General features: G+C 38.6%; 1 protein-coding gene across 4 annotated transcripts in view; it reads right to left on the reverse strand.

The window, feature by feature from the left end:
- The window catches only part of LOC127445256 (amyloid beta precursor protein binding family B member 2-like), a 72,809-nt gene that overhangs the window by 32,678 nt on the left and 14,831 nt on the right, over nt 1–25,300 (reverse strand). For 3 of the 4 annotated variants that reach the window (XM_051705181.1, XM_051705180.1, XM_051705178.1), the window contains exons 2-5: nt 17,738–17,792; nt 15,056–15,186; nt 13,471–13,516; nt 10,960–11,901 (exon numbers count right to left, since the gene is read on the reverse strand). In XM_051705181.1, the coding sequence (XP_051561141.1) occupies nt 10,960–11,899 (940 nt within the window). In that variant the 5' untranslated portion in view covers nt 11,900–11,901; nt 13,471–13,516; nt 15,056–15,186; nt 17,738–17,792. The remainder of the gene's footprint in view (nt 1–10,959; nt 11,902–13,470; nt 13,517–15,055; nt 15,187–17,737; nt 17,793–25,300) is intronic. The other variant, XM_051705179.1, reaches the window with a different exon arrangement.

Consider the following 25,300-nt stretch of genomic DNA (forward strand, 5'->3'; position numbering starts at 1 on the left):
CAGCAGTTGGGAATGTTTGCTTCATATTTCAGATGTTGGTTAGAGCATTATTCACACAATGAAATCTGGGCGAGGAAAACCACACATACTCACAGAAAACCACTGCAGCGTCTTACTCACATCTGCTCAATAGTTTCAAACAAGGAAACACATCCTTAATAAACCTATAAATCTCTTACACAGAGTGTGTTTGAAAGAATTCTAGGAGGAAATTCTTCACGGCACCACAAAATGAATGTAGCATATGACAGATAATCACAGAAAAATGTACTGACACTGTATCCTAAACAGGCCTAATATGTTTTCTGTTGCTAGTTGCTCGGCTGGTGCAAGATCCCCCAGAAGTACGCAATTGAAATCTGCCATCTTTACTCATGAGCGCTCAAGTTCGGCATCCAGGTTTTTTGAGTCAGACACTTGTGTCGCAGGAGAATGACATCATGACTGTCCTGAGCTGAGATGTCAAAGGCAGCAGACATGGAAAAAAAATTTTTTAAAGGCAATTTCACTCTTTTAAGAGCCCTCCAAAAAGCACTGCTACTATAACGAATGGCTACACTTGAATGTCCGTTAGTGGAAAAACAAGCCAAGCCCTTGAGTCCTTGGGGCATCCCTAATTGACCGCTGTATCCAGCTGTTTGTTTTAGGAAGCGGATCACATAAAGTCCACTATCTGCACTCCCATTGGTAATTGCCACATGGTGTCACTGCTCATCTGGTCATTTTGTTGCTGCAAATCGCTGTCTGTGCATGCCACTTAAAGACATGTTCCGGGTTAACTACTTGTTATCGACAGCATTTGAGGAATAATGTTGATTACCACAAAAAATTATTTTGACTCGTCCCTTGTTTATAAAAAAAAAATAAAATCTTGGCTACGGTCAAGCACTTATAATAGAAGTGAATGGGGCCCATAAACTTTAAAGGAATAGTTCACCCAAAAATTAAAATTCTCATATAATTTATTGATCCTCATGCCATCCCAGATGTGTGTGACTTTCTTTCTTGTGCCGAACAAAAACAAAGATTTTTAGAATATTATCTCAGCTCTGTAGGTCCATACAATGCAAGTGAAGTGGCAAGCACTTTGAAGGTCCAAAAAGGACATAAAGGCATCATAAAAGTAATCAATACCACCCCAGAGGTTTAATCAATGTCTTCAGAAGCGATATGATAGGTGTGGGTGAGATACTATCAATATTTCCTACTTTCACTTTCACATTCTTCTTTTGTTTTTGGCGATTCGCATTCTTCGTGTATATCGCCACCTACTGGGCAGGGAGGATAATTTATAGTAAATAAGGACATAAATATTGATCTGTTCTCATCCAGACCGAAGGGCACTTTGAAGGGGGAATGATCATGGCCGCCATGTTGAAGGGTCGTTCCAAACCGAAGGGCTCACTGCAGGTTTGCTGTAAATCAGCTGCACCTCTAAACACACTCTGGTTCTATAAACAAAAAGTCTGTGGTTTATAAAGGCAGACTTTTTAAAACATTTAAACCCCTGGTTTTCTGTTTGAAACTGGCTTTTGCTTGTGTTATTTTCCTGTGAATTCGCTTAATCTGTTATTCCAATAAAGGAGTTGAAATAAAATAAATATACATAGTGGCATTTTATTTATTTAATAATTGTACATATACTGTACTAGTGTTGTCACGGTACCAACATTTCAGTTGTCGGTACCGATACCAGTGAAAGTTCATTGTTCTTGATACCAATTTCGATACCAAAGAAAAAATTTGCTAATATGATAATGTTTTATTGAACACACTCCTTTAGCCTAAGTTAAATTTCAATGTAAATAATACATTTAAAAAATATGAGTTGCTAACACTTGTTTGTTTTTAAGCAGGGCCCTACTGAAATCTACTTTATTTTTTCCCCAAATCCTTTTTTCCTTTTCTTTTTTAAATTATTTTTCCAGAATTCCATGTTTAAAGTTTAATTTCATTTCATTATCAAAATGGTGTCTAATCAAACATATTCCTTAAACTTTTAAAAACTTTAAACAAGTAAAAAATAGAAAAATTACTTATCAACATTCCATTGCATTTTTTAACAAACTTTTATTCAGTACAAAAGCATTCTTGCTTGTAATATATTGCTTCATTTTTATTATTATTAAAATCATTATTTATTATTATTATTATTCTACAGTGAGGATAACATTTTACTATACAGTTATAATGTATTTATGTTGCAATTTCTTCAATTTCAGGCATTTAGCTATTATTATGAATTGTGCTTTTATTTTGACGTGCATTTTTGACGGAAGTTTAACTTCTCCGGATAAACAGTTTGCTACATGGCCCAATGTGATCGTTAAAGCGCAAATGCTGTGATTTAATTATATAAAAATAATGCTTCAGAGTGGTATAGTGCTCTGCTCTGTCATCTCTCATTCAACGAAAATGATTCTCATAGTCTGTGGTCTGCTTCACACATTCATTTAAAGTTCATGCAGCTCATACAGACTAAGATTTCAGCATTTCACGGTTCAATAATCACACTAGGACACATCACGATTTTAATTTGATTAGTTGTGCATTTCAGTGTAAAAGGAGTAACAGAGCAAATGCTCAAATAAACATGTGAGCATTTGAAAGCAGTCGTGTGTCAGTAAGACAAAAAACACTGGTATCGTTACATCTTTTTTATTTTAGTACCGACTTGGTACCGAAGTACTGGTACTTTGACATCACTATACTGTACATTTGTATACTGTACATATTGTATACTTTCTCGGTTCAATAAAAACAAATATTTAAACATGAAGCTTAAATTTCTTCATAAAGTCATAAACATTTAAATGATTTATTTTCGGTTTGCATTCTGAAAAGCAGTTAGTGAGGCAAAACCATGTTTAAATATTTCTGATTAGGTGCAGGTGATGTTCATTAGCGTCAGCATTTGTGCGACGGCAGTGGCTCCTTTGGCTTGGGCTGTGTCTCGTTTGGAAGGCTGCGTCCTCCGGAGGTCGCATTTGTCGGCTGCATACGTCATCGATTCAGAAAAGCAAGTAGGACACTTCGAATGCAGCCTTCGAATGCGACCTTCTTTCACGGGAATTCGGAGGATGCATGAGGCGTACCCTTCGTGGGCACTCACAACCCACAATTCTTTGCTTCAAAGGAAATGTCTAAACAAAATTATGCCAATTTGCCCGTAAATATGATGTTCAAACACAAGGAATGTAAATTCCCAAGTTGAAGTACTTCAGTAGATGGGTGCAGAGTATATAATATGTATAATTATATTAATATATAATTAAAATAAAGTATTAGACTAAAAGTACACCTGTAAAATCTATTTTCTTTTCTCTTTACATCATAACTCTCCTAAAATGTACCTCATACATTCCCATCCAGAGGGACTTTGTTACCTTCTCACTCAAAGCACTCGTGCTTGTTAAAGAGTGGCGTGCTGTCATAGCAACCATGTTACGTTATGTTTCTGTTTGTCCTACGAAGGCCGTCTCATTTAAACGAGACTTGTTTAAAAGAGGACGCTCGGTATACTGCAGCCTTCAAAGGACGCGTCCTACCTAGCACGCAGCCTTCAAAATGAGACACAGCCTTGGATAGATGACACTGAGTGTGTTCCAAATGACTGATATTTTTGAGCCCTACACCCTTCAACCCTCCAAAGCTCTCACTCTGGAGGGCAAACCCTCTGAAGGGATTAGGGCATAGGGATGAGCCCTTCAGAATGGAACGTACCCATGGATTTAACCACTTGAGTCTTTATTTTTATGGATTACTTTTATGCTGCCTTTATGTTCTTTTGGAACTTCAAAGTTCTGGCCATCATTCACTTGCATTGTATGGACCAACAGAGCTGAAATATTCTTCTAAAATCTTTGTTTGTGTTCAGCAGAAGAAAGTAAGCCATACACATCTGGTATGGCATGAGGGTGAGTAAATGTATTAGAGAAGTTTCATTTTTGAGTGAAATACCCCTTTAAAATACACAAAAGTATAGACACAAGACACATTATACGAGATAAGATGTTTTACTGTGAAAATATTGCTTACCAACTCCTATCCAATATTTCAACTTCGTTGTCATGACAACATAACGCCAGTAAACCCTGAAATCTGATAAGTATTGTAACGTTGCTAAATCCCTTATTTTATTACACTAAAATAATTTTTCCTTTTTTTTGGGATTTTTCCCCTTTTTCACCCAATTTTGAATGCGCAATTCCCAGTGTTCTTTTAAGTCCTCGTGGTTGCATAGTGATTCGCCTCATTCTGGGTGGTGGAGGATGAATCCCATTTGCCTCTGCGTCTGAGACCATCAAGCCGCGCATCTTATCACATGGCTTGTTGAGCGTGTAGCCATGGAGACAGCATGTGTGGAGGCTTCACGACACCCACCGTGGCATCCGCGCCCAACTCGCCACGTGCCCCACTGAGAACGAACCACATTATAGTGACCACAAGGAGGTTACCCCATGTGACTCTACCCTCCCTAGCAACCGGGCCAATTTGGTTGCTTAGGAGACCTGGCTGGAGTCACTCAGCACACCCTGGGATTTGAACTAGCGAACTAGTGAACTCCAGGGGTGGTAGCCAGTGTATTTTACAACTGAGCTACCCAAGCCCCCACAATTTTTCCTTTTATAATCAACATTATGCCACTATTGCTGTCGATTGAGCCTGAGTTTTTATCATACTCTGAGGTTATTTTGTCAGACAGTTGGTTTCTGTTTCTATCAGATTGTTTTCAGAGAGCTGGGAAAACGCTTTTAAAAGCATGAAATGGACTTCTATTTTTCCATGTCTTCTGCCTTTCATGTCACAGCTCAGGATAGTAGTTAGTTAAGGGCTTGGGCTGATGCAAATTCTTGTGGTGCCATCAGCCAATCAGTGAGGTCATGATATTATTTTCCAGAGTGTTTAGAGTGACCATTTATAGCTGTAGTCATTGGCTAAAAAAAAAAACTGTATGCAGTGATCATGAGCAAAGATGGCAGATTTTAAAGTGTAAATTTCCGAGGGTCCTGCACCAGCTAGGCAACTGCCATTGAGATGAATGGGAATGCTAATAGAAGCTTTCTCCAAGTATGCCAGACCTCCTTGAAATATCCTATCAGGACACTCCATTAAATGAATGAAGAACATGAGTTGGGCAGCCTTACTGTTTCTTTAAGGCACAACTCACTTCAATGAGTTAATAATTAGCCAACAGAACTAAGTGAGTGGCTTTTAGCCAGCACTAGTAATGTAAATCTAACCTATTGTGTGCTCAATAAAGTCATCTTCTCCTGTCCCCCAGTTCCCTCTCAATAAGACAATGAGGCACTGCAGCACAGTACTGTAGTTTCTTTAATACAATGTATTATGATTAGCAGAGGTGTATCGTGGGAGTTGCAGTCCCTGATTTAAAGTGGGTCACAACAGCTGCCTAAAAAGATCATTGCAATTCTCAGAGAGAACACAACATTAAAACGGACAAAAATACAAAGAAATAGACATAATCAGGTTGACGATAAATGATTTGGTGGATGTTTAGACAAAAACAACAAAAGCCACTTCGTTTTTAAAATCAACACCAAGGGAGAGACAAAGAGACAGTGGGAGACATACAAATATTCACACAGAGAAAAAGGCATGTGCTTCCATGTAGTAACTATGCTTATTCTATTTTCCTATGCTGGTTCTAACATTCGACCCACTTTCATTTCACCTCTCTCTTCTCCTTCTCTCTCCCTGCAGTCTATGAAGTATGTGCTGAACAGAGGGGGAGGGGAGCACAGCTGTAAAATTTGTGCACATGTGCACATGCACACACCAACGGAGCGAACTGCTTGCCATGAACATATGCACAAACTTTAGTATGCAGCACACAGCTCGTGAAACCCCTCACTGCATCCTCCTTCTTTTATCTCTCTCCTCCGCCTGCATTTACAAGCATGCACACGCAACGCAGACGTGTAGCTACATGCGCAGCAAGGACTCACAGATTCATTTGTATACAGGCAAACACACACGCACGGTACCTACCCTCGTAATTCACTATAACAATGGCCAACATGTAGTCTTTACCCAGCATCATGACTGAGCAGCCGTAAGCAGAGCGGACGACATGAGGAAACCGAAGAGCTAGAGAGGGAAGCAGAGGTGGTGGGGGGGGGGGGGGAGCGACTGATGGAGAAAGAGAGAGGGAGAGACAGGGTAGTAGAGAGAGTGAAAGACTGTTTATTTGCTGTTTATTTTTTTATCCTAATCAGGCAGGAAGATAGATATCAGCTTCCTGTTCATCCTCAACATACGATTGGTCGTGTGGCCACACAAAGTAACCTCCCTTTCTGTAACCCCGACAACCCCAGGTTCATTTTTCCTGCAGTGTCACCCAATGCATGGTCATAAGGGCAGGGTGATAGAACTTAAAATACTCAATATTTTCAGCCTTTTTTGACATAATTCAATATACAGTATACCTCAATATTCATGCAATTGTTCCAAAATGGCTTAAAGGGTTAGTTCGCCCAAAGTAAATAAAAAATAAAAATTATCTTATCGTTTATTCACTCACATGCCATCCCAGATGTGAATAATTTTCTTTCTTCAGCAGAACACAAACAAAGATTTTTAGAACAATATCTCAGCTCTGTAGGTCCATACAATCCAAATGAATGGTGATCAGTACTTTGTAGCTCAAAAAAATCACATAAAGGAAACATAAAAGTAATCCATAAAAATAATCCATATCTTCAGAAGCAATATAATAAGTGTGGCTGAGAAACAGATATTTAAGTCTTTTTTTTTAACTCTAAATCTTCACTTTCACATTCATTTTCAAATAAAAAGTGAAACTAAACAGGCACCACATGTGACTTTCAGATGTAAAAGTGAAAGTGGAGATTTAGAGAATGGATTTTTTTTTTTTTTAGATTTAGAGTAAAAAAGGAATTAAACATTGATCTGTTTCTCACCCGCACCGATTATATCGCTTCTGAAGATATGGATTTAAACACTAGAGTCTTACGTTTCCTTTATGTGATTTTTGGAGCTACAAAGGTCTGATCACCATTCACTTGCATGAATGACTTACAAAGCTGAGATATTCTTCTAAAAATCTTTGTGTTCATCAGAAGAAAGAAAGTTGGGATGGGCATTTTTGAATAATTTTATAGTCAAGTACTATTGCTCATTAACATGCTCACTATTACTTAAATTAACATGCACGTTAAAAAAAAAAACATTTATGACACGTACGTGAATCTTATATTTAGTTTTATTCGCAAATGTTACCAAGAACGGTTTCAAAATAAGATAACTTCAACAAACTATGATTTTCTTTTGGGAAAAAAAATAAATAAAAAATGAAGAATATGCTTTAATAAAAATGGAAAACAAAAACAGCAAAACTAGAGGTGAAAGTTTGCTTTTTATAAAATGTGCTCTGCCTGTGTTAAGAGATTTCACGCTCATACACACAAACTGGTCTGATCAGCTTCTGAATTCACTTCGCATTTTTTCCACCATAAAAACAGATCCTCATCTGTTGGTTTGCATGACTCCAACAAGAACCGAATACAAATAGAGTAGAATTCAATAAGAATCAAAATATTACAAGTATTGCCTTGTAATATAACTTGGCTTTGCTTTAGAAGCACAGACGCCATGATATATCTTCTTCTCTCATCCAACACCTCAACAACACTTATCTGTGACGAGGAGGAGGGCGGGGTCGGGCTGTGAGGACACACGGCCAGCCCAGAATCGGGCTAATCAGCCGGGAGGGGGATAAAGATGAGCCGGAGGCACCAGCTCGAGGGAGAGAGAGAGAGACGCACATGGCCGCGTTGTGTGTGTCTTTTTGTCTTACGGTTTATGTTTGTTTTATGTTGAGTTTTGCATTAAAATTTTACGTTGACTGTTCAGCCGGTTCCTGCCTCCTCCTTGCCCGTCCTTATACTGTTACAGTATCCAAAGCGGTCCCCAGTGGATTCAGTAGTAACTGCAAGGTTTAGTGAGAGATTCAGAGGGAAAACAGTGTAAATCAGCACTGCTCACAGCAGGGAAATGCGGAAAGGAACATGAATATGCAATATTCGAGTAGGGTTTTTAATACTCGAGTTGTTGGTGCTGAACAAGCACTCTATTACTCGTGCACATCCCTAATTTCAAACATTTCAAATAATTCCAAATGTTTCTAGCAAGAAGTAAAATAGAGTAGAAATCTAGTTAGAAATAATCAAGGCATGTTTACAGTCAGAGTGCAAACCCTGCTGCAGTAATGCCAGCTAACATCTGTGTGTGAAACCAGTTTGCACCTCTCATTACCCTGCCACACACCTGTGAGCTTTTCCTGACTACAGTGTGAGAGACATTGACACTGTCACTGGCAGCCTAGGTTGAGTGACAGATAGGGGGCAGAGAGGAGTCTCGGTCGTTGCCACAGAAACAGGCAATTTGTCACCAAGACTCACTGCAGAGAAAATAAAACAAGCTGAGCAACTTGCACCATTTATAAACTCCTATAACATTCTGTTTGAGCTGAGTAGGTTTACTAGAACCACCAAATAAACGAACTAGCGAAAAACATAAGATGTTCAAATACGCTACATTTTGGTTGCGAGTAAGAACGTCATAAAATATCGATTCATTGATTATTGATCAGCACATTATTTTCTCGATATGTTTTTGAGGCATCGATATATTAACATTAGCCGACATTTAAATAAGAAGCCTAATTTTGCACTTTCCCATTCACAGTCAGTTGGCCTTCCGTTGAACTTAGTCTGGGACAATAGCTTTGGGAGACAAAAAGGGGGTGATGTAACATTTACTGTACTTAATACAAAGTTATCGTCACCTCTGTCACCCTCTACATTGATGCAGCTGGAGTTCTGCATAGTGTTTCATTGTGCATTACGTTGTATGTTATGGCAGATAAACAAATTGAAGAGTTTCGGGAAAAGAACAAAAGAAGCTAAATTTGAAATCATTTCAGATTCTGGGTTGATGAAGTTGGCCAATATTCCATATGAACAGATATCATGGCGAATGGCACGTATGTGCAGCGAAAGGCAAAAAACTCTTTGAAGCTTTGAACCCAGGCCAAGAAGCTAACAAATTTTGTAGCTATGCTTATAGTCGCGATATGCAGCTGCTTAACGTTGTGGAGAGTAACTGGAGTTTACCCTGCCGCTCACACTTTACTAACATTATGTTGAGAAACATGTATGAAGAGACAAAGACTATTGTGGAACGAGTAGCCCTATGTAGAGCCGAGGAGGGCGGGGCCGGGCTGGAATGAGACACACTCGGTCCCCAATCAGCCTGATGGGGCGCGCGAGGGATAAAGGCGGCCGGGGACGACAGTTCGAGAGAGAGAGAATTACAGACAGCTGTGCTGTGTGTTTTTTGGTTGTGTGTTTAAGTTGTTCATTAAATTATTATTTAAGTTGTCAAGCCGGTTCTCGCCTCCTCCTTTCCACTGAACCCCCTTACACCCTATTTATATCAGAAAATAAAATGCTGATATAGACAGATAATCGGAAACATTTTCTGATTATTGATGCATGAAAAAGGCAACAATCTCAAGCCTAGTTGCAAGTACTTGAAAAAGAATGGTTCAGCCAAAAAGACAAATTCTGTGATCATTTACGCAACCTTACAACGTTCTAAACCCCTATAATTTTCTTGAAGCATGTTCAAGCTTTTTTCCCCCGATTCAACAGTGACTATGGGTTTTCAAGCTCCATAAAGAAAAAAAAAAAGAAAAAAAGCAACAGAAAAGTAATCCATACGACTTGTGAACAACAGGTGTAAATTTAAGTTGTTATTCACTGAAAATCTTTTCCTTCACCCTAAGCTGTCTGAGGCAAAGGTCAAAGCCGGTGTCTTCGTTGGACCACAGATAAAGAAGATCCTGGAGTGCAATGAATTCCCCAAGAAGCTCACTAGTAAGGAGAAAGCGGCTTGGAACAGCTTTGTCGAAGTAGTTCAGGGCTTCCTGGGCAATCACAAGGCCAAAAACTATGTGGAGCTGGTTGAGACTCTGGTGAAGAACTATGGCACAATCGGCTGTAGGATGTCCCTCAAAGTCCATATCCTTAATGCTCATCTTGATAAATTCAAGGAGAACATGGGAGCGTACTCGGAGGAGCAAGGCAAGCGCTTCCAACAGGATATACTGGACTTTGAACGCCGCTACCAAGGACAGTATAACGAGAACATGATGGGAGACTACATTTGGAGGCTGATTCGTGAAAGTGATTTACAGTATAATCGTAAATCTCGAAAAACTACTCACTTCTAAATCTTTGTAGTCATTTTTGAATTACTTTAGTATAAATACATGTTCATTTGGATTCATATGTTGTCTTTTTCTGACTTTATGTGAACGAAAAGACACAGATTCACCCGTTTTCTCATTGGAAATAGGTACATTTCAAAATATCACTGTCCTGGTCACAAAACCAAAGTTTGTGGGGAATAATAGCCATTTTCTATACTTTTGAGGCATAAGCAATTAGGAAATAACATTTACTACCCAGGAACAAAAATTGTGTTACATAGTGTAATTAGATATTCATCAAGTTGTTTCATTGCAGTGGACATGACAAGTCTATCATTGCAATGATCACTGTTTTAAATAAAAAATTAACTTTCATAATTTTTCAGTTTTTGAATCACCTTCCATAAAAATGTTGATACAGTGATACATACTGTTCACAAATTTTTAAAACCTTTCTACCACAGCTTCAATTCTTTGCCCAAAAAGGACAACCAGTCACTTACTGACACACTGCCTGTGCTTACCTATCACACTCCAGTGAAAAGTCCAAACACACAAAAACCCTTGTGCCAACACACTTCAGTCAAACTGAAAACCACACACAACACAGAAGCACACCATCTCCACTACAGTGGGCCAAATCACACACAAAACCACACTGAGAAGACCAGCATCGTAACACAGTGTGAAAGTGTACTGACCGCTCTCCTCTGGTGAGTCTAGTGATGCACTGTCCTGAGACAATGTGGTCCAGCTGGACTCCTCGTCGCTGTGTGGCAGGTTCTGGATACGGTTTAGTGCGCGGTCTGTCTTGGCTCCCGTCCGTGGTCGGTCTTTTTTCGTCTCTGGTGAGGAAGAGGAAGATGAAGAGCTGACAGACAGCAGGGGTGTGTCCTCGGGGCTGTGCTGTTTCCTTGGAGACATAGGACAGGGATTCTTCTCTTTTTCTAGCAAAGGCTTTGTGACATCATCATCCTGCATATCGGGCCGTTCGTTTGGCAGGTCATCACGGCATGACTGCATGTAACTCTTGGTCTTAAGATGCTCAGGGGACTTCACATCTGAGACAATCTCAGTTTTCTCTGACAGAATGAGTAGATCGGCACAATTCTCCCCAGACTGAACATGGTCCTCCTGGTTAGTGTCATCATTAATCAGCTCATTTATATCCTCGTTAACAAGCTCGTTATTGGGATCAAAGTCAATGTTAGACTCACTATCAAGGCTTAATTCTTCAACATTCAACTCGTCATCAAAGTTCAGCTCTGATTCAGCAACTAAGTTTCCATCTTCGTCTTCTTTGGTGGTGTTCTTGTTGTGATCCTGCCGTTCCGCAGCTTTACGTAACTGATTTACACCATTTTTGGCCAGTTTTGGATTGGCAGTAGTTTCTGAAGAAGATGACGGTGGCGTCACGCCTTCGCCAAGGCCCATCGCGCTCTGAATGCTTGTGAGCGCATACTTCTTCCTACACTTAGGAGGTGTGGCCTGGCCTTGCTTGATGACATCATCACTCAGCAGTTGATTGTGTGAAGAAAGCAGGCTGAGGGAATTGGGCGGAGTTGCCGGAGGCCCGTTGCGATTGGCTACATCCACAGAGGGGGAGGAGTTACGTGGTGAGGGCACGCAGACTGACATCATAGCTAAAGTAAGGAAAAAGGGTAAAGCAATCAAAACCCCACATAAACAAAGAGTAACGAACAAAAGAAAGACTTGGAGACCAACGCAATGCAATTTAAGCAAAAAAGGACAGCTTAAAATGTTAGAAAAGTAGTTAAGTTGCATCAAAATGTATTCGTAATTTAGTTTCTCAACCCTTTTCCACCCACTCTCATGTCCTTAGAATTAAACCCTTTTTTTTTTTTTTTTTTGCTGCTGTGCCTTTAAGAAATGCCTTCTTTGCATTTAAAAACAGAACTTTACTCCTCTAAGACACGGTCTTCGGATCTCCTGTTGGGTCCGATGTAGTTTTAACTTCCTCATCCTTTAATAACAGCTTCTTTGCAATGTCTGCATAATATTGTGACAGATTTATAAAACAATCTTTACTGAAATATGCCATAAATGATTAATGTCAGATTGAAATGATCAGGGATTGTGTAAAATAAACTTATAGGGATAGTTCACCCAAAAATGTAAATGTTCTCATCATTTACTCACCCTCATGCCATCCCAGATGTGTATGACTTTCTTCTGCAGAATACATATAATGATTTTTTTGGAAGAAAATTTCAGCTCTGTAGGTCCATACATCTCACCATCACATATCAAATTGCTTCTGAAGACATTGTTTCCACTGGAGTCGTATGGATTACTTTTATGCTGACTTGTGTGATTTTTGGAGCTATAAAATTTTGGCACCCATTCACTTGCATTGTATGGACCAAAAGAGCTGAAATATTCTTCGAAAAATCTTCATTTTAGTTCAGCAGAAGAAAGAAAGTCATACGCATCTGGGATGGCATAAGAGTGAGTAAATGATGACAGAATTTTCGTTTTAGGGTGAATTATTCTTTTAATCCACTCATTTCAAAATTGGGATTACTTAGAAGGATGACTGAATGACAGATATAACGTTCAGTCAGGAACAGCACATGCTTTGACGAACTATCACACATTTGACTCCTTTATCATTAGTATTACCTGTGTTTATGAATAATAATGATGTCACAAAGTTGCAAATGTCATAATGAGTCATTTTAGTATGGTACTGGTATTTTTAAAATGGGGAAGAAGTTTTTGAGTTCTGAAACTTACATGTTTTTAATACACTGAACTCCTACAGTATATCTCAAAAGATTAAGGAAAATATGATTTCTCATGATTCCATTATTTAAATGAGATCAACACTAGGACCGCTTCTGCAACAACGTTCATAAAACGTTTTGTTCAAGACTTGCTCTGCAGACTGTGCTGCTTCTGTGGAACAAAACTGAATTAACACGTTTAAAATCAACTTAATCAGGGGGGAATTGAATACAATTTATAGCTGACCCACAATCCAGTGTTTCCTCCTCTAATTTGATTTAGGACTAAATTAAATCACGTTCATGCTGAAAGATGAGCTGAGTTTCCCAAACATACACAAAGCCATTCATAGAGACATCACAGTCACTGCGAGAGAGGGTCTAACCAATGACATGCACATATCCAACTTCTCACATTAAGACATTTGGACACAAATCAGATACTGACACAGAGGGCTGCCTGACCTTGGACAGGTTTTCTCCTTGAGCCTGAGATGCTGTCAGTGTAAATCTGCAAGAAAAAACACAATGAGCTTCCTTCATCATCTGCAGACCTAGAAGACCATCCACCAACAACACATGCATAGAAATACAATACCATGCACACAGATAGTATGGATCCAGTACATAGTCAGTCCCACCAGGATTTCACTGCACTTTTTCCTGATTATTGTGGACCAAAATGACTGAATTTGCTGCAGATTTGCCCACAAATTGCCATTTGCAGCGTTGTTTTGTGCACTTAAACCTCACAAATAATCAAAGTATACTGTGCAATCTGAGTCAATGACGTTATAAGTGCAATTGTCTGTATTTATTTTAGTGCATTACAACATTTAAGATGTGAAACCTGAGATATGGCTAATATGAGTTCAATGTAAGACCCTTAATTATTTTTACAATGCAATGCCATTAAAATAGCAGACCTACAATAAAAACTAAAAACACAAATGAGGCCTGTAGCGATTATTACATCACCTGATCGTGATCATTTTTTTTAACCACGATTATCTGAGAGAACTGTAATTATTGAGCACTTGAAATTCTAATGGCATTGTACTAACCAAATGAGTATAATATGCCAAACATGAACACGTTTCCCAAATGTTGAGTCGCATTTTCCGGTGCAATAGTGCGTATTGTGAGCACTCCAAATGAACTGAGGCCATCACCAACTTGCACTTTGGACGTAAAGATTATACACAAGCTGTGATGCACGCGCGCCATTTAAAAGTTTTGCTTTTTACAGTGAACACAAAATGAATGTTCCACTTTAACATTCGTGTAATGGCAAATTACATTCTTGGCTGTTGCGGGTTCATACACGCAGGCTTAATGACACACAGTGACACAGAGTATGAGACAAAGAGTAGATGTTTACTCTGTTACTGTGGAGATTAAACAACAGCGACTGTCCATTTGGACCGGTCTCGACCGGTCTCGACTGCTTCAAGCTTTTTATGCACTTGTTTTGCCAAGAAAAGCATTCGGATTACCTCAGATTCACAATTTATGCGGAAAAATTACACAAAATGGCAAGCTACCGCACATAATGTGGAAATTGGCTGAATTTGCATAAATTCTTGCGATCATAAGATCGAAAATTCCTGGAGGGACTGCATAGTGTAACTTAAGACCCCATGAAATGGCTTAACAAGTGCAGATTGGATGTATTTCCAATCGAAACAGAAAGTTTGGGTGGGACATTGCGAATGGCACATTAACCGGTGGTTTATTTGTTTTTTTTCCAAATGTAAAGACTTTAAATTATAAATGCATAAACTTGCTATATCTGCTAAAAGTTAATTCTATCAAAATATATCAGCTGGCCTCAAAGCTAATACACATGGACAAAAACCACAAAACTCCATTTCATCAACTGATTTTTCAAGGGGTCTTTACATTTTTGCATTATCTCAAAAATGTCACTTCAATTTCAGTTTTGTGCAGCACAGCACATTATATCTGTAAAATTAATCATAGGGTAATACAAACACACACACACATACACTCAACAGATATAATTCGATGAGCAGGCAGTAACACTCACCAGGGAGCTGAGGATTGTGGGTATTTCCACAGAGCCTCCTGGGCCATGGTGTAGAATCAGTGCATCATTTAGGTTTCGGCCAATCAGCACCAGCTGAGTATGTCACCATGGAAGCGCTCTAGAAATGTGTTCTGAACACAATAAAAATTATGATAATGAGACATTAGATAGCATATGGATATTTTTAATTAATGCATTTTCACTACACCCATGCCTCGGCTAAGGATAGTGGTGTGTGTGTGTGTTTGTGTGTGTGTGTGTGTGTGTGTGTGTGTGTGTGTGTCTGTTCTGGGACATCTCCTGCTGTGCATGTAAACAGCATGGGGTGGAAATATGCATCTGGAGTGCAAAGACAAAAATAACTGTCAGGGTGGAGGCACAAACAGAAACACACACACGCAGTCTCACAGGGAATCACCTCACCAGGTAGTAAATGAATTAAATAAATTTTCTCCGCACAGAACAACTGGAATGTAGTCTAAATATTATAGTCAAAAATAAATAGGGCTGTAAAATATATATTCAAAGCGATTTTGCTGGAGATATAAAATTAAGCAACGTCATGAATATCGCAATAATTTTAGTGGGTTTTTTAATGGGCCATTAAGTTTCCTAAAGACTGTGTCATTAGATTGGCTTCACGATCCCTCACATTAAGGGAGATTTGAACTCGACAGCCAAACAAACACACTCCTCCCTTCAGTGCTCCTTCAGAATCTCCGCCCCCCCAAATTCATGCATGCGCAATAGTGTTGTGTGGATCGGTCCAATCCACTTTGTTTATTTTCCCATTTACAGAGTCAGGGCTGTGTACAAACAGCGCACACACAGAACGGACAGCTAGCGGGCTGTGTAGAGATATTCGTGGAATTTGACAAATAGTGTATTAGATTAAAATGACTTACTCCACCTTTAACAGATCAATATTTAAGTAATTTTTGTCATAAATTCTCCTCCCTGCCCATTAGGGGGCGATATGCAAGAAGGATGTGAATCACCAAAAACAGAAGAATGAGAAAGTGAAAGTGGAGATTGACTGAGCAAGGAGGTGAATTTATAGTAAAAAAGGACATATATATTGATCTGTTTCTCACCCACACCTATCAAATCGCTTCAGAATATATGGATTTAACCACCAGAGTCGTCTTGAGTACTTTTATTTTATCCTTATGTAGATTTTGGAGCTTCAAAATGTTGGCACCCATTCACTTACATTGTATGGACCTACAGAGCTGAGGTATTCTTCTAAAAATTTTCATTTGTATTCAGCAGAAGAAAGAAAGTCATACACATCTGGGATGGCATGAGGGTGAGTAAATGTTGAGAGAATTTTCATTTTTGGGTGAACTAATCCTTGAATTATTTTTAACTACTGGTAGTTTTATACTGTATTTACCTTCTTGCATTAAACAATTTTAATCTACTTGGCAAAAATGGCTGTTTGATTGAAATGATGGCTATTCTGATTGAAAAAAATGTTTTGTAACCCACTGCCAAGCAAATACATAAATATCAAGATATATTTTGAATATTGTAAAAAGGCTAAAAAAAAAATATATATATATATCTCAAGTGTGTTTATGTGTGTGGTGAGTCTTAATTATAGATGTCTGACTGGTGGCTAACCTCTTCGAGATCCCTCTTTCATGCCTCTCTCTCGGTCAGGAGGTTGCTCGGCTCATGACCATAAAGAAAGGGTGCGTGTGTGTGTGTGTGTGTGTGTGTGTGTGTGTGTATGTTTAAGTACATGAATTAAATTTGACTTTAGTAGTTCATTCATGCCTGCCCACAAACTCAAACATACACAGGGGGATGGGTGAGATTATGAAGTGAGTAGTGGATACATGCATGAAAAGATATTTTCCTCTTTTTACAGCATACATGCAACCTCTCTCACTTCCTGTATTACTACTACAATGCATTGCATACTCTAAAGAAATCATTAAAAACAATAATGCAATTAACATTCAAAAAGTACAAAATCTTCCAAAGCTCAATTGTTTGAAGGTTTGTTCCCTTTATTGCTCCCTGGAATGTGCGTTACGAAATATTATTGTGGCAACTGACACTTCAGGAAGAACATACTCCATCCACACAGACTTGCAGCCAAATCACATACATTTATTTTTCTATTATGGTGGGGACTTTCACATTGACTTGTATTGTGTTTATACTGCGCTAATGACATTGTCTTTCCTCTAACCCTATCCACATAAATCCATTTTAAAATTTTCATAAAGACATTTAGTATGTTTATTAAACAATTTTTCTCATGGGGACTGTTGGCTGGTCCCCAAAATGTAGGTGATTTCAGGTTTTACCATCCTTGTGGGGACATTTGGTGGTGGCACTTCAAAGCTAGTAGCCTGACCCCCTACACAAAATTAAACAATAGAATGAAATATACTTTAATAACTTTTCCACTCCTTACTTCTATAAGAGAAATGAATACTGAAGCAAAACAGATAGAGTTTGGCATCTGGACACTACAGCTATAATCAAAACACTTACACACACACACACACACTTAAATTCATTGGAGTCTTTACAAGGAGCAAAAAGCAGGAATGTGAGGGAAAGCTGAAATATTCTTGGCACGTCATTTTCAGAAGGCTTTAATTAGCTATCTGAGAAAAACCCATCTCATCGCTCTCTCTCACACACAGACACACAAGTACACACCTGTATTTTTGCAGGTAGAGAGGGGCTTCTGTCACATTCAAATGAGGTGCCTTATCTGGAAGGGGTTGCAGAAGAGAAAAACACTGTTACGTTTGTTTCTTACTGAAATTAAAACATTGCAAAAAACTTTTTCTTAATCACTATTTTTGATTTGTCTTTTTTTAAGAGTAAAACTACCTAAACATCCTTAAAATGAGATCAATTTACTTGAGAATCAAAGCTAAGACAGAAAAAAAAAAAAATAAAATGAGTAAAAACAGTTTTGTTTGTGTTCTCTAAGCATATATATATATATATATATATATATATATATATATATATATATATATATATATATATAAAACACAATTTTGTGAGGTCTATATTAAAACCTTAAAGGCTTAAATTCACTTAAGTTACAGGTTTAATATAAACTAGGGCTGGGTATTGATACAGATTTCCAGATTTAACTTTACAAGTTAAGATTCACAAGCTGTCAATTCGATTCAGATTTGATTCATTTTGGTATAATTCAGTTATAATGTCCATTTTGCTTAGATATGAAAGAAATTCTCTCCCAGCTAATGCTGTTAATTATACATGGGACCTTCTCACTAGGTACATTATGAAAAATTTAAATTTTACAATTTATATTTTATTTGTTTTTCATCATTTTGGTCACATTTTAGCTTTTTAAAAATGTACATATGTATTCCTTCAATAAATATGATTATATTACATATATTATATTTCATTACATTTATTGTTTAATGCATAGTTGTAGAACACGTGCATAAAATTGGTACTGTATCTTTAAGGAAACCATCTGTTCTGTAAAGAGCCTCTGTAAATGAGTGCATATTAAAGAGAGAGGACTCGAATGGCTTCTTTCACCCATCTGTGCTTTTCGGGATTAGAATTAAATATATTAGACATTTTTAGTTGCATAGCGAGCGTGAAATTTGATCATATCTGCGAGTGATTTACTCGCATTGTAGAGGGTTGCCGCATAGAACGATCTTACGATTTTAAGAAGCGAGATCGAGATCGTTCAAATGAAGACTGCAATGCATCTGAAAATCAATATTTTTACCAAGCCCTATTAAAAACCTATATTGTATTTTTTTTTTTCCTCTTTTCTCCCCAATTTGGAATGCCCAATTCTCAATGCGCTCTAAGTCCTCATGGTGGCGTAGTGACTCGCCTCAATCCGGGTGGTGGAGGACAAATCTCAGTTGCCTCTGCGTCTGAGACCGTCAATCCATGTATCTTATTACGTGGCTTGTTGAGCGCGTTAACGCTGAGATCTAGCGTGCGTGGAGGCTTCACGCTATTCTCCACGGCATCCACACACAACTCACCATGTGCCCCACCAAGAGCGAGAACCACATTATAGCAACCACTAGGAAGTTACCCCATGTGACCCTACCCTCCCTAGCAACTGGGCCAATTTGGTTGCTTAGGAAGCCTGACTGGAGTCACTCAGCACGCCCTGGATTCGAACTTGCGACTGTAGGGGTGGTAGACAATATTGTGGTTTTTATTAAAACATATAAAACAAGAAAAACTGTTTGCCAATGGAGTAAAAAAATATATGTAATTCAAAATGTACAGTAAACCTCACGTTTTAAAGATGTTTATTTCTTTTTTACTAGAAAACTAGACAAAAAACTGATTAAGATGATTTATGCAGTGCAGTGTGTACGATTGTGTCACAACAAGTCAATAATAATATGACAAAAATACCAAGGAAAACATCAAAAATAAATGAGACTTCCTAAGTACACTACACTGATAGTTTTAACAGCTGAAAATAAAAATGTTAAACAAACCACACAGAACAGAAGTAAATATGACCTGCCGAGTAATCCAACTGTGCAAATCAAAAACACAGAGCACTATGAAGCGCCCCTAATGAGAGTGAGTGAGACTTCCGACTGGTCAGATTAAAGAAAGTTTATTTAGCAGCAGAAACAGAGAGGAACATGTATAGTCACTACCACAAAAGTGCATCCAATCGAGTGTTGTGGAAGAAAAACGAATTTAAAACTCAGATGACTTCTGGGAAAAGAGGCAAAAGGCAAGTCAAGATCACATTTCAGAAAGGAGAAATCTCACACACATACAAAGTCTTGGTTTCCAGCATACTGCACTCGAAAAATGCCAAATGATGAAGAAAAAGGATAGAGAGAAAAAGAGGGAACTAGTGCACTAAAAGCAACAGATTTAGCTAATCACCATTTGTCACACACACACACACACACACACGGTTCCACTAGGGGTTTGGATGCTGGTGTCCCCAACAGGCTTCAAACCTGACGTCAAACCTGCACCGTTATCACAGTATTTGATATGGGTGCAGCTTTAGCATCATGACATTTGGTCATGATCCACGCAAGAACCAATGAGGTTGGATGTTATTGTGCAGTAGTCTTCTTTTTTTATTTGGCCGCTGCCGTTGGGAAATGATCAATAATTATAGTGAATAACGACACAAATTTCATTTCACAAAGTGACGTTTTTTAATCAGTAAAAAGCTCCAAAATGGAGCTGCTTTCAGGAGGAGAGTGCTACTCTCTAATTGGTGGTTGAAAGCATAATCTGTTTAGTCCAAATATTTAATAGACAAACACACAAGAATCAGGGATTTGTACAACTTTGTGAATGACAGGCGCACAAATTCAGTGGAAATCTGCGGGAACAGATTCCATGTGGGCCTGCCAATAGGCCATATCTTCTGTGTTGCTGCTGATCAGAGAAGAAAATGCTGATATACGCCAAACGCACCAGAGATGAATATGAAAAGGCTGCTTCTACTGGTTCAATCTGCTCTGATGAGGCTTAAATGAAGAGTGACATGTATGTGTATCATAAACTATCAGTGCCTATTAACCGCTATGAGATCAAACGTGATGAAATTTCTTAAAGGGATAGTTCACACAAAAATGAAAATTCTCTCATTATTTACTCACTCTCATGATATCCCAGGTGTGTATGACTTTCTTCTGCAGAACACATTTGAAGAAAAATAGACAAATATCTTAGCTCAGTACGTCCTTAAAATGCAAGTGGATGGTGATTTCACTTTTGAAGCCTCAAAAATCACAGACAGTCAGCATGAACATCATCCATACAACTCCAGCTGTTAAATTAATGTCTTCTATAGAGATACAACCACTTTTGGTGCGAAAAAGGTCAATATTTAAGTACTTTTTAACTATAATCCAACGCTTTGTGTAAGCTTCATGAGAGGGTGGAGTTCAAGCGAACTCTCGTGTGACGTATTCGCGTTGCCATGATACAGACATAATCTCACGTTCTCCACTCGGTTGAGACACCCAGGATAAGCATACAAATGCACCATTGTGGGAAAAGAAACATAAATACAGATCTAAACCAAAACCAAGCAAGCTACTGTACAGTGTTCCTCCTTCTCACTTGTAAACAGCGCTGCTCTTTGGCAGTGATGCACGTGCGTCAGTTCTTGCATTTCAAATGCCAGTGCGATTGTGTCACATTGCGATTGTGTACCGCTCCTGAACGGAAGCATGATTTAAACTTTAAAAAGTACTTGAATATTTAGCTTTTTCACACCAAAAGTGATCGTGTTTCTTTAGAAGACATTAATTTAACAGCTGGAGTTGTATCGATGATGTTTATGTTGACTGTCTGTGATTTTTGGAGCTTCAAACGTGAAAACATCATCCACTTGCATTTAAGGACCTACTGAGCTAAGATGTGTTCTGGTGATGAAAGAAAGCCATACACATCTCGGATATCATGAGGGTGAGTACATAATGAGAGAATTTTCATTTTGGGTGAACTATCCCTTTAAATCAATGCTGTCATGTCAGACAACCACACAGCTAAAGTTTACACAAGAATCAGACAATGAGAAATAACCTTGACTGACTTTACTAAGACACATGTATAGAGAATTGTGTTTAAAGTCAATGTGAAACCCCATTCGCAACCCATTTTATTTCCATAGTGTGGCATATTCCAAATATATGTTTTATAGAGCTTGACTCAAGGAATCAGAGGAAAAAAATATTTTGATTTTAGCCTTTTTGTTTTGAGCAAAAACGTAAACTTGCTTATTATAGCGCCACCTAGGGTAGGTGTGTGTATATGCCTGAGTAGTGCCAGGGATTTGGGACCATCCTGCCAAGTTTGGCATCTCTAGGACTTCCATTTTTTGCTGCCCATACACTTTTAGAGCAGAAAAAACCCTAATAATATATCAATAAAAGTTACATTATATTTAAGCAATATCTCACAAGCAAGAGTGCTGATGTACTATTGTAAATAAAAGTTTTCATCAATGCCTTCATTAATACTGTGATGCTCTGCTGTGCAGCACTGTATATGACAAAAAATAACTCCAATACTGTGTTTTGTAATGTGCTGTGAGGATCTGCAAACACTTAATTTGACTAAAATAATGCAATGGTACAGTATGTTAAAAAATAGCGGTGCACCATTCAGGAAATTTGAGGCCGATACCAATCACTGATTTCCACGCCAATTCTGATTCGATCACCAATATTTCTTTTTAAAGTGCCCTTTGCTACACTTTTTAATTTAGTATGAAATTTACACAAAAACAGAAGAAATCAGGATGACTTTTTAACAGCACAGCATCCAATACAAGCTCCAAAGCCGCTTAGGCCTAAGTGAGAAATCATTAGTCTCTATGATTTGTTTACAAACCTCTTAAACCTAAACACACACACACACACACAGACATACTGTGTGAGCACCAGAGGCAAGCACAGCACAGGAGCTGAAATGAGCCCAAAACCTGCCACCACGAGGACCTACTAAGTAGTGGGAATTGGGTATTCCAAATTGGGAGAAAAGGGGTAAAAAAAATAAAAAATAAGGTACTTCAGACGTTTCAACAGCAGACAGGAATGGGGGAGGGAGACGGAGGGCATCACTAAAAAGCCAGTCCAGCCCCCTTAAACACTCACTAATGCCAAACATCTGGAGAGGGCTTTCTCTCACACACGCAAATACACACAATGCACAATGATATGTAACCAGTACAGCCTTGCACCATCTCAGATAATGTTTCACTGATGTCATCATGAATGTGAAATTCCATGGTTCTGGTCTAGTCATGTCATAAACTTGTCATTGTATGTCACATTACGTTCAATAGACATTCAATAGCGCAGAGCGTCAATTCTACTTTCTTCTAATAATGGAGACTGTACGACTGGATCAAGTTAGACATAAAAACACTCTTTTTTAAATTATATTATTATGTACCACGTCTTTTAAGTCTCTGGCAGCAGAAGTTTACTGAGCTGAGTTTTACACTTGGACTGTGTACTCTCTTTAAGCAAATACGTATATTCAAACTGAGACTCTGAAGCAACCACAGTCACTGCACTCCAGCCATGGAGAATTAAGCTTTAAAGAATCTGGTTCCTTAATACAGTATATCGACTATATTATTACATGTAAGTCACATACATTTGATGATCAATCATTTGATGACAACTCATTGCCTTGTGGAATGAGGGAAACATTACAGAGTCAATTTGTCCTCTCTACAATAGTCAAAGAAAGTCTTTCAATCCAAAATTATTACATACCTACAACAGGAGAGTATTTGCTATCCGTGTTTTTTCTTGGCTACAACTTCACAGTTGCATTTAAATATTCTGGTACAGTTTACTGTGATACATTTTAGTAAGGGTGTTGATGTGAAGATGTGAAAAGTCTTGTAATTGATGTTGGTGCAGGGCAGGTGTTTTCTCTTTCCCTCGTCAGTGCTGTTAAAAATATTGTGGCTGTTTAGCCCTTTGACATGGTTTTAATTTCTCCATAGCACTTTTAAAATAGAAAATTGTCATACAAAACATTTTCATGGTATTAAAATATAACACTCTCAATGAAGGATCACTAGTCTCATGACAGTAAAAAATGCACTAAAACATTCATTGCAATTCATCATTATACAAGTTAGTACTGGTCCTCTAATTTGATTGGACAAGTGGCATTCCAAGAGAGCAGATATTTTGTTTTTATCACTCCATTTAGCATGTTTGCTACCTGACTGCTAACTTTTGGCCATGTCAGAGATTATTTAGCAGAGATGGATCACTTCTATTAAAATGAATGGGAGAAATTGGAAAGCTCGACCAAGGAGCTCTGAGCACCAAATGATCAACGGATATAGAAAGGAAGTCCCGCCTTACAGTTAAAAGAGCCGATCACCTTTTATATACAGACATCACCTGTCAATCAACTCTTGAACACACATGCGCATTAGCTATTACGGGTGTAAATCAGACGTTTCATCACGATACGATCTTATATCGATTCTCTTGGCCTGCAATCCAATATTTGCAGATACTTCAAAGTCTGCCACGATATGATTTCGATTTGATTCGATTCAGGGCCCTGCAATCGATAATCTGATATTATGTGCCTATTTTACACAATCAATTAAAACAATTTTGCCCTCAAATGCAACCAAAATATAATTTGAATATTTTATAGAGCTCTCTGAAAAGTGCAAATTTAGTATCCACACTGGGACATCCACAACAAAATAAGGAACTTCAGAGGCCCTGGAGTCACGAGTTTGAATCCAGGGTGTACTGAGTGACTCCAGCCAGGTCTCCTAAGCAACCAAATTGGCCCGGTTGCTAGGGAGGGTAGAGTCACATGGGGTAACCTCCTCGTGGTCGCGATTAGTGGTTCTCGCTCTCAATGGGGCGCGTGGTAAGTTGTGCGTGGATTGCGGAGAGTAGCATGAGCCTCCACATGCTGTGAGTCTCCACGGTGTCAAGCACAACGAGCCACGTAATAAGATGCGTGGATTGACTGTCTCAGAAGTGGAGGCAACTGAGACTTGTCCTCTGCCACCTGGATTGAGGTGAGTAACCGTGCCACCACGAGGACCCACTAAGTAGTGGGAATTGGGCATTCCAAATTGGGAGAAAAGGGGTAAAAAAAAAAATACAGATGATAATATAAAAAATAGCATCACACACAAGTGATCATCAATCGTTTGATTACAGCTTATTTTTCAGTTTAATCCAATTCAAAGTACTTACATACCCATGACTTGTTTCCAACTATCCGTGCTATCTGCTGTTTTCTTGGCTACAACTTCCACAGTTGTAATGAAAATTTCTGTTACAGTTAACTGGGATAGATGTTAGTAAGGGTGTTGATGTGTAAATGTGTAAAGTCTTACAACTGATGCTAGTGCTGAGCAGGTGATTTCTCTTTCCCTCGTTAGTGCTGTTCAGAATGTCGGCGTTGTCAAGACCTTTCACATGGTTGAACTGCTCCATGGTACTTTAAAATAGCAAATTCTCATGTAAAATTCAAATGGGTCAATGTGCAACGATATCAATGGAAGCCCAAATTAATCGTGCACGTGAGCTGCTCTGCGTTTGTCACGAGAGCTCACATTTTAAGAAGCGCCCGGTTGACGTGCTCGCACTGATCCTGTCACTGGAGCTCACATTTCACGGGAAGCCCGGTTGACACTTGTGCACGCCACATGGATAGCAGAGCACAATTTGGCTTCAAAGACCCCGCGCACATCCGTGTACC

The sequence above is a fragment of the Myxocyprinus asiaticus genome, chromosome 8 (assembly GCF_019703515.2).
Source record: "Myxocyprinus asiaticus isolate MX2 ecotype Aquarium Trade chromosome 8, UBuf_Myxa_2, whole genome shotgun sequence".
Lineage (NCBI taxonomy): Eukaryota > Metazoa > Chordata > Actinopteri > Cypriniformes > Catostomidae > Myxocyprinus > Myxocyprinus asiaticus.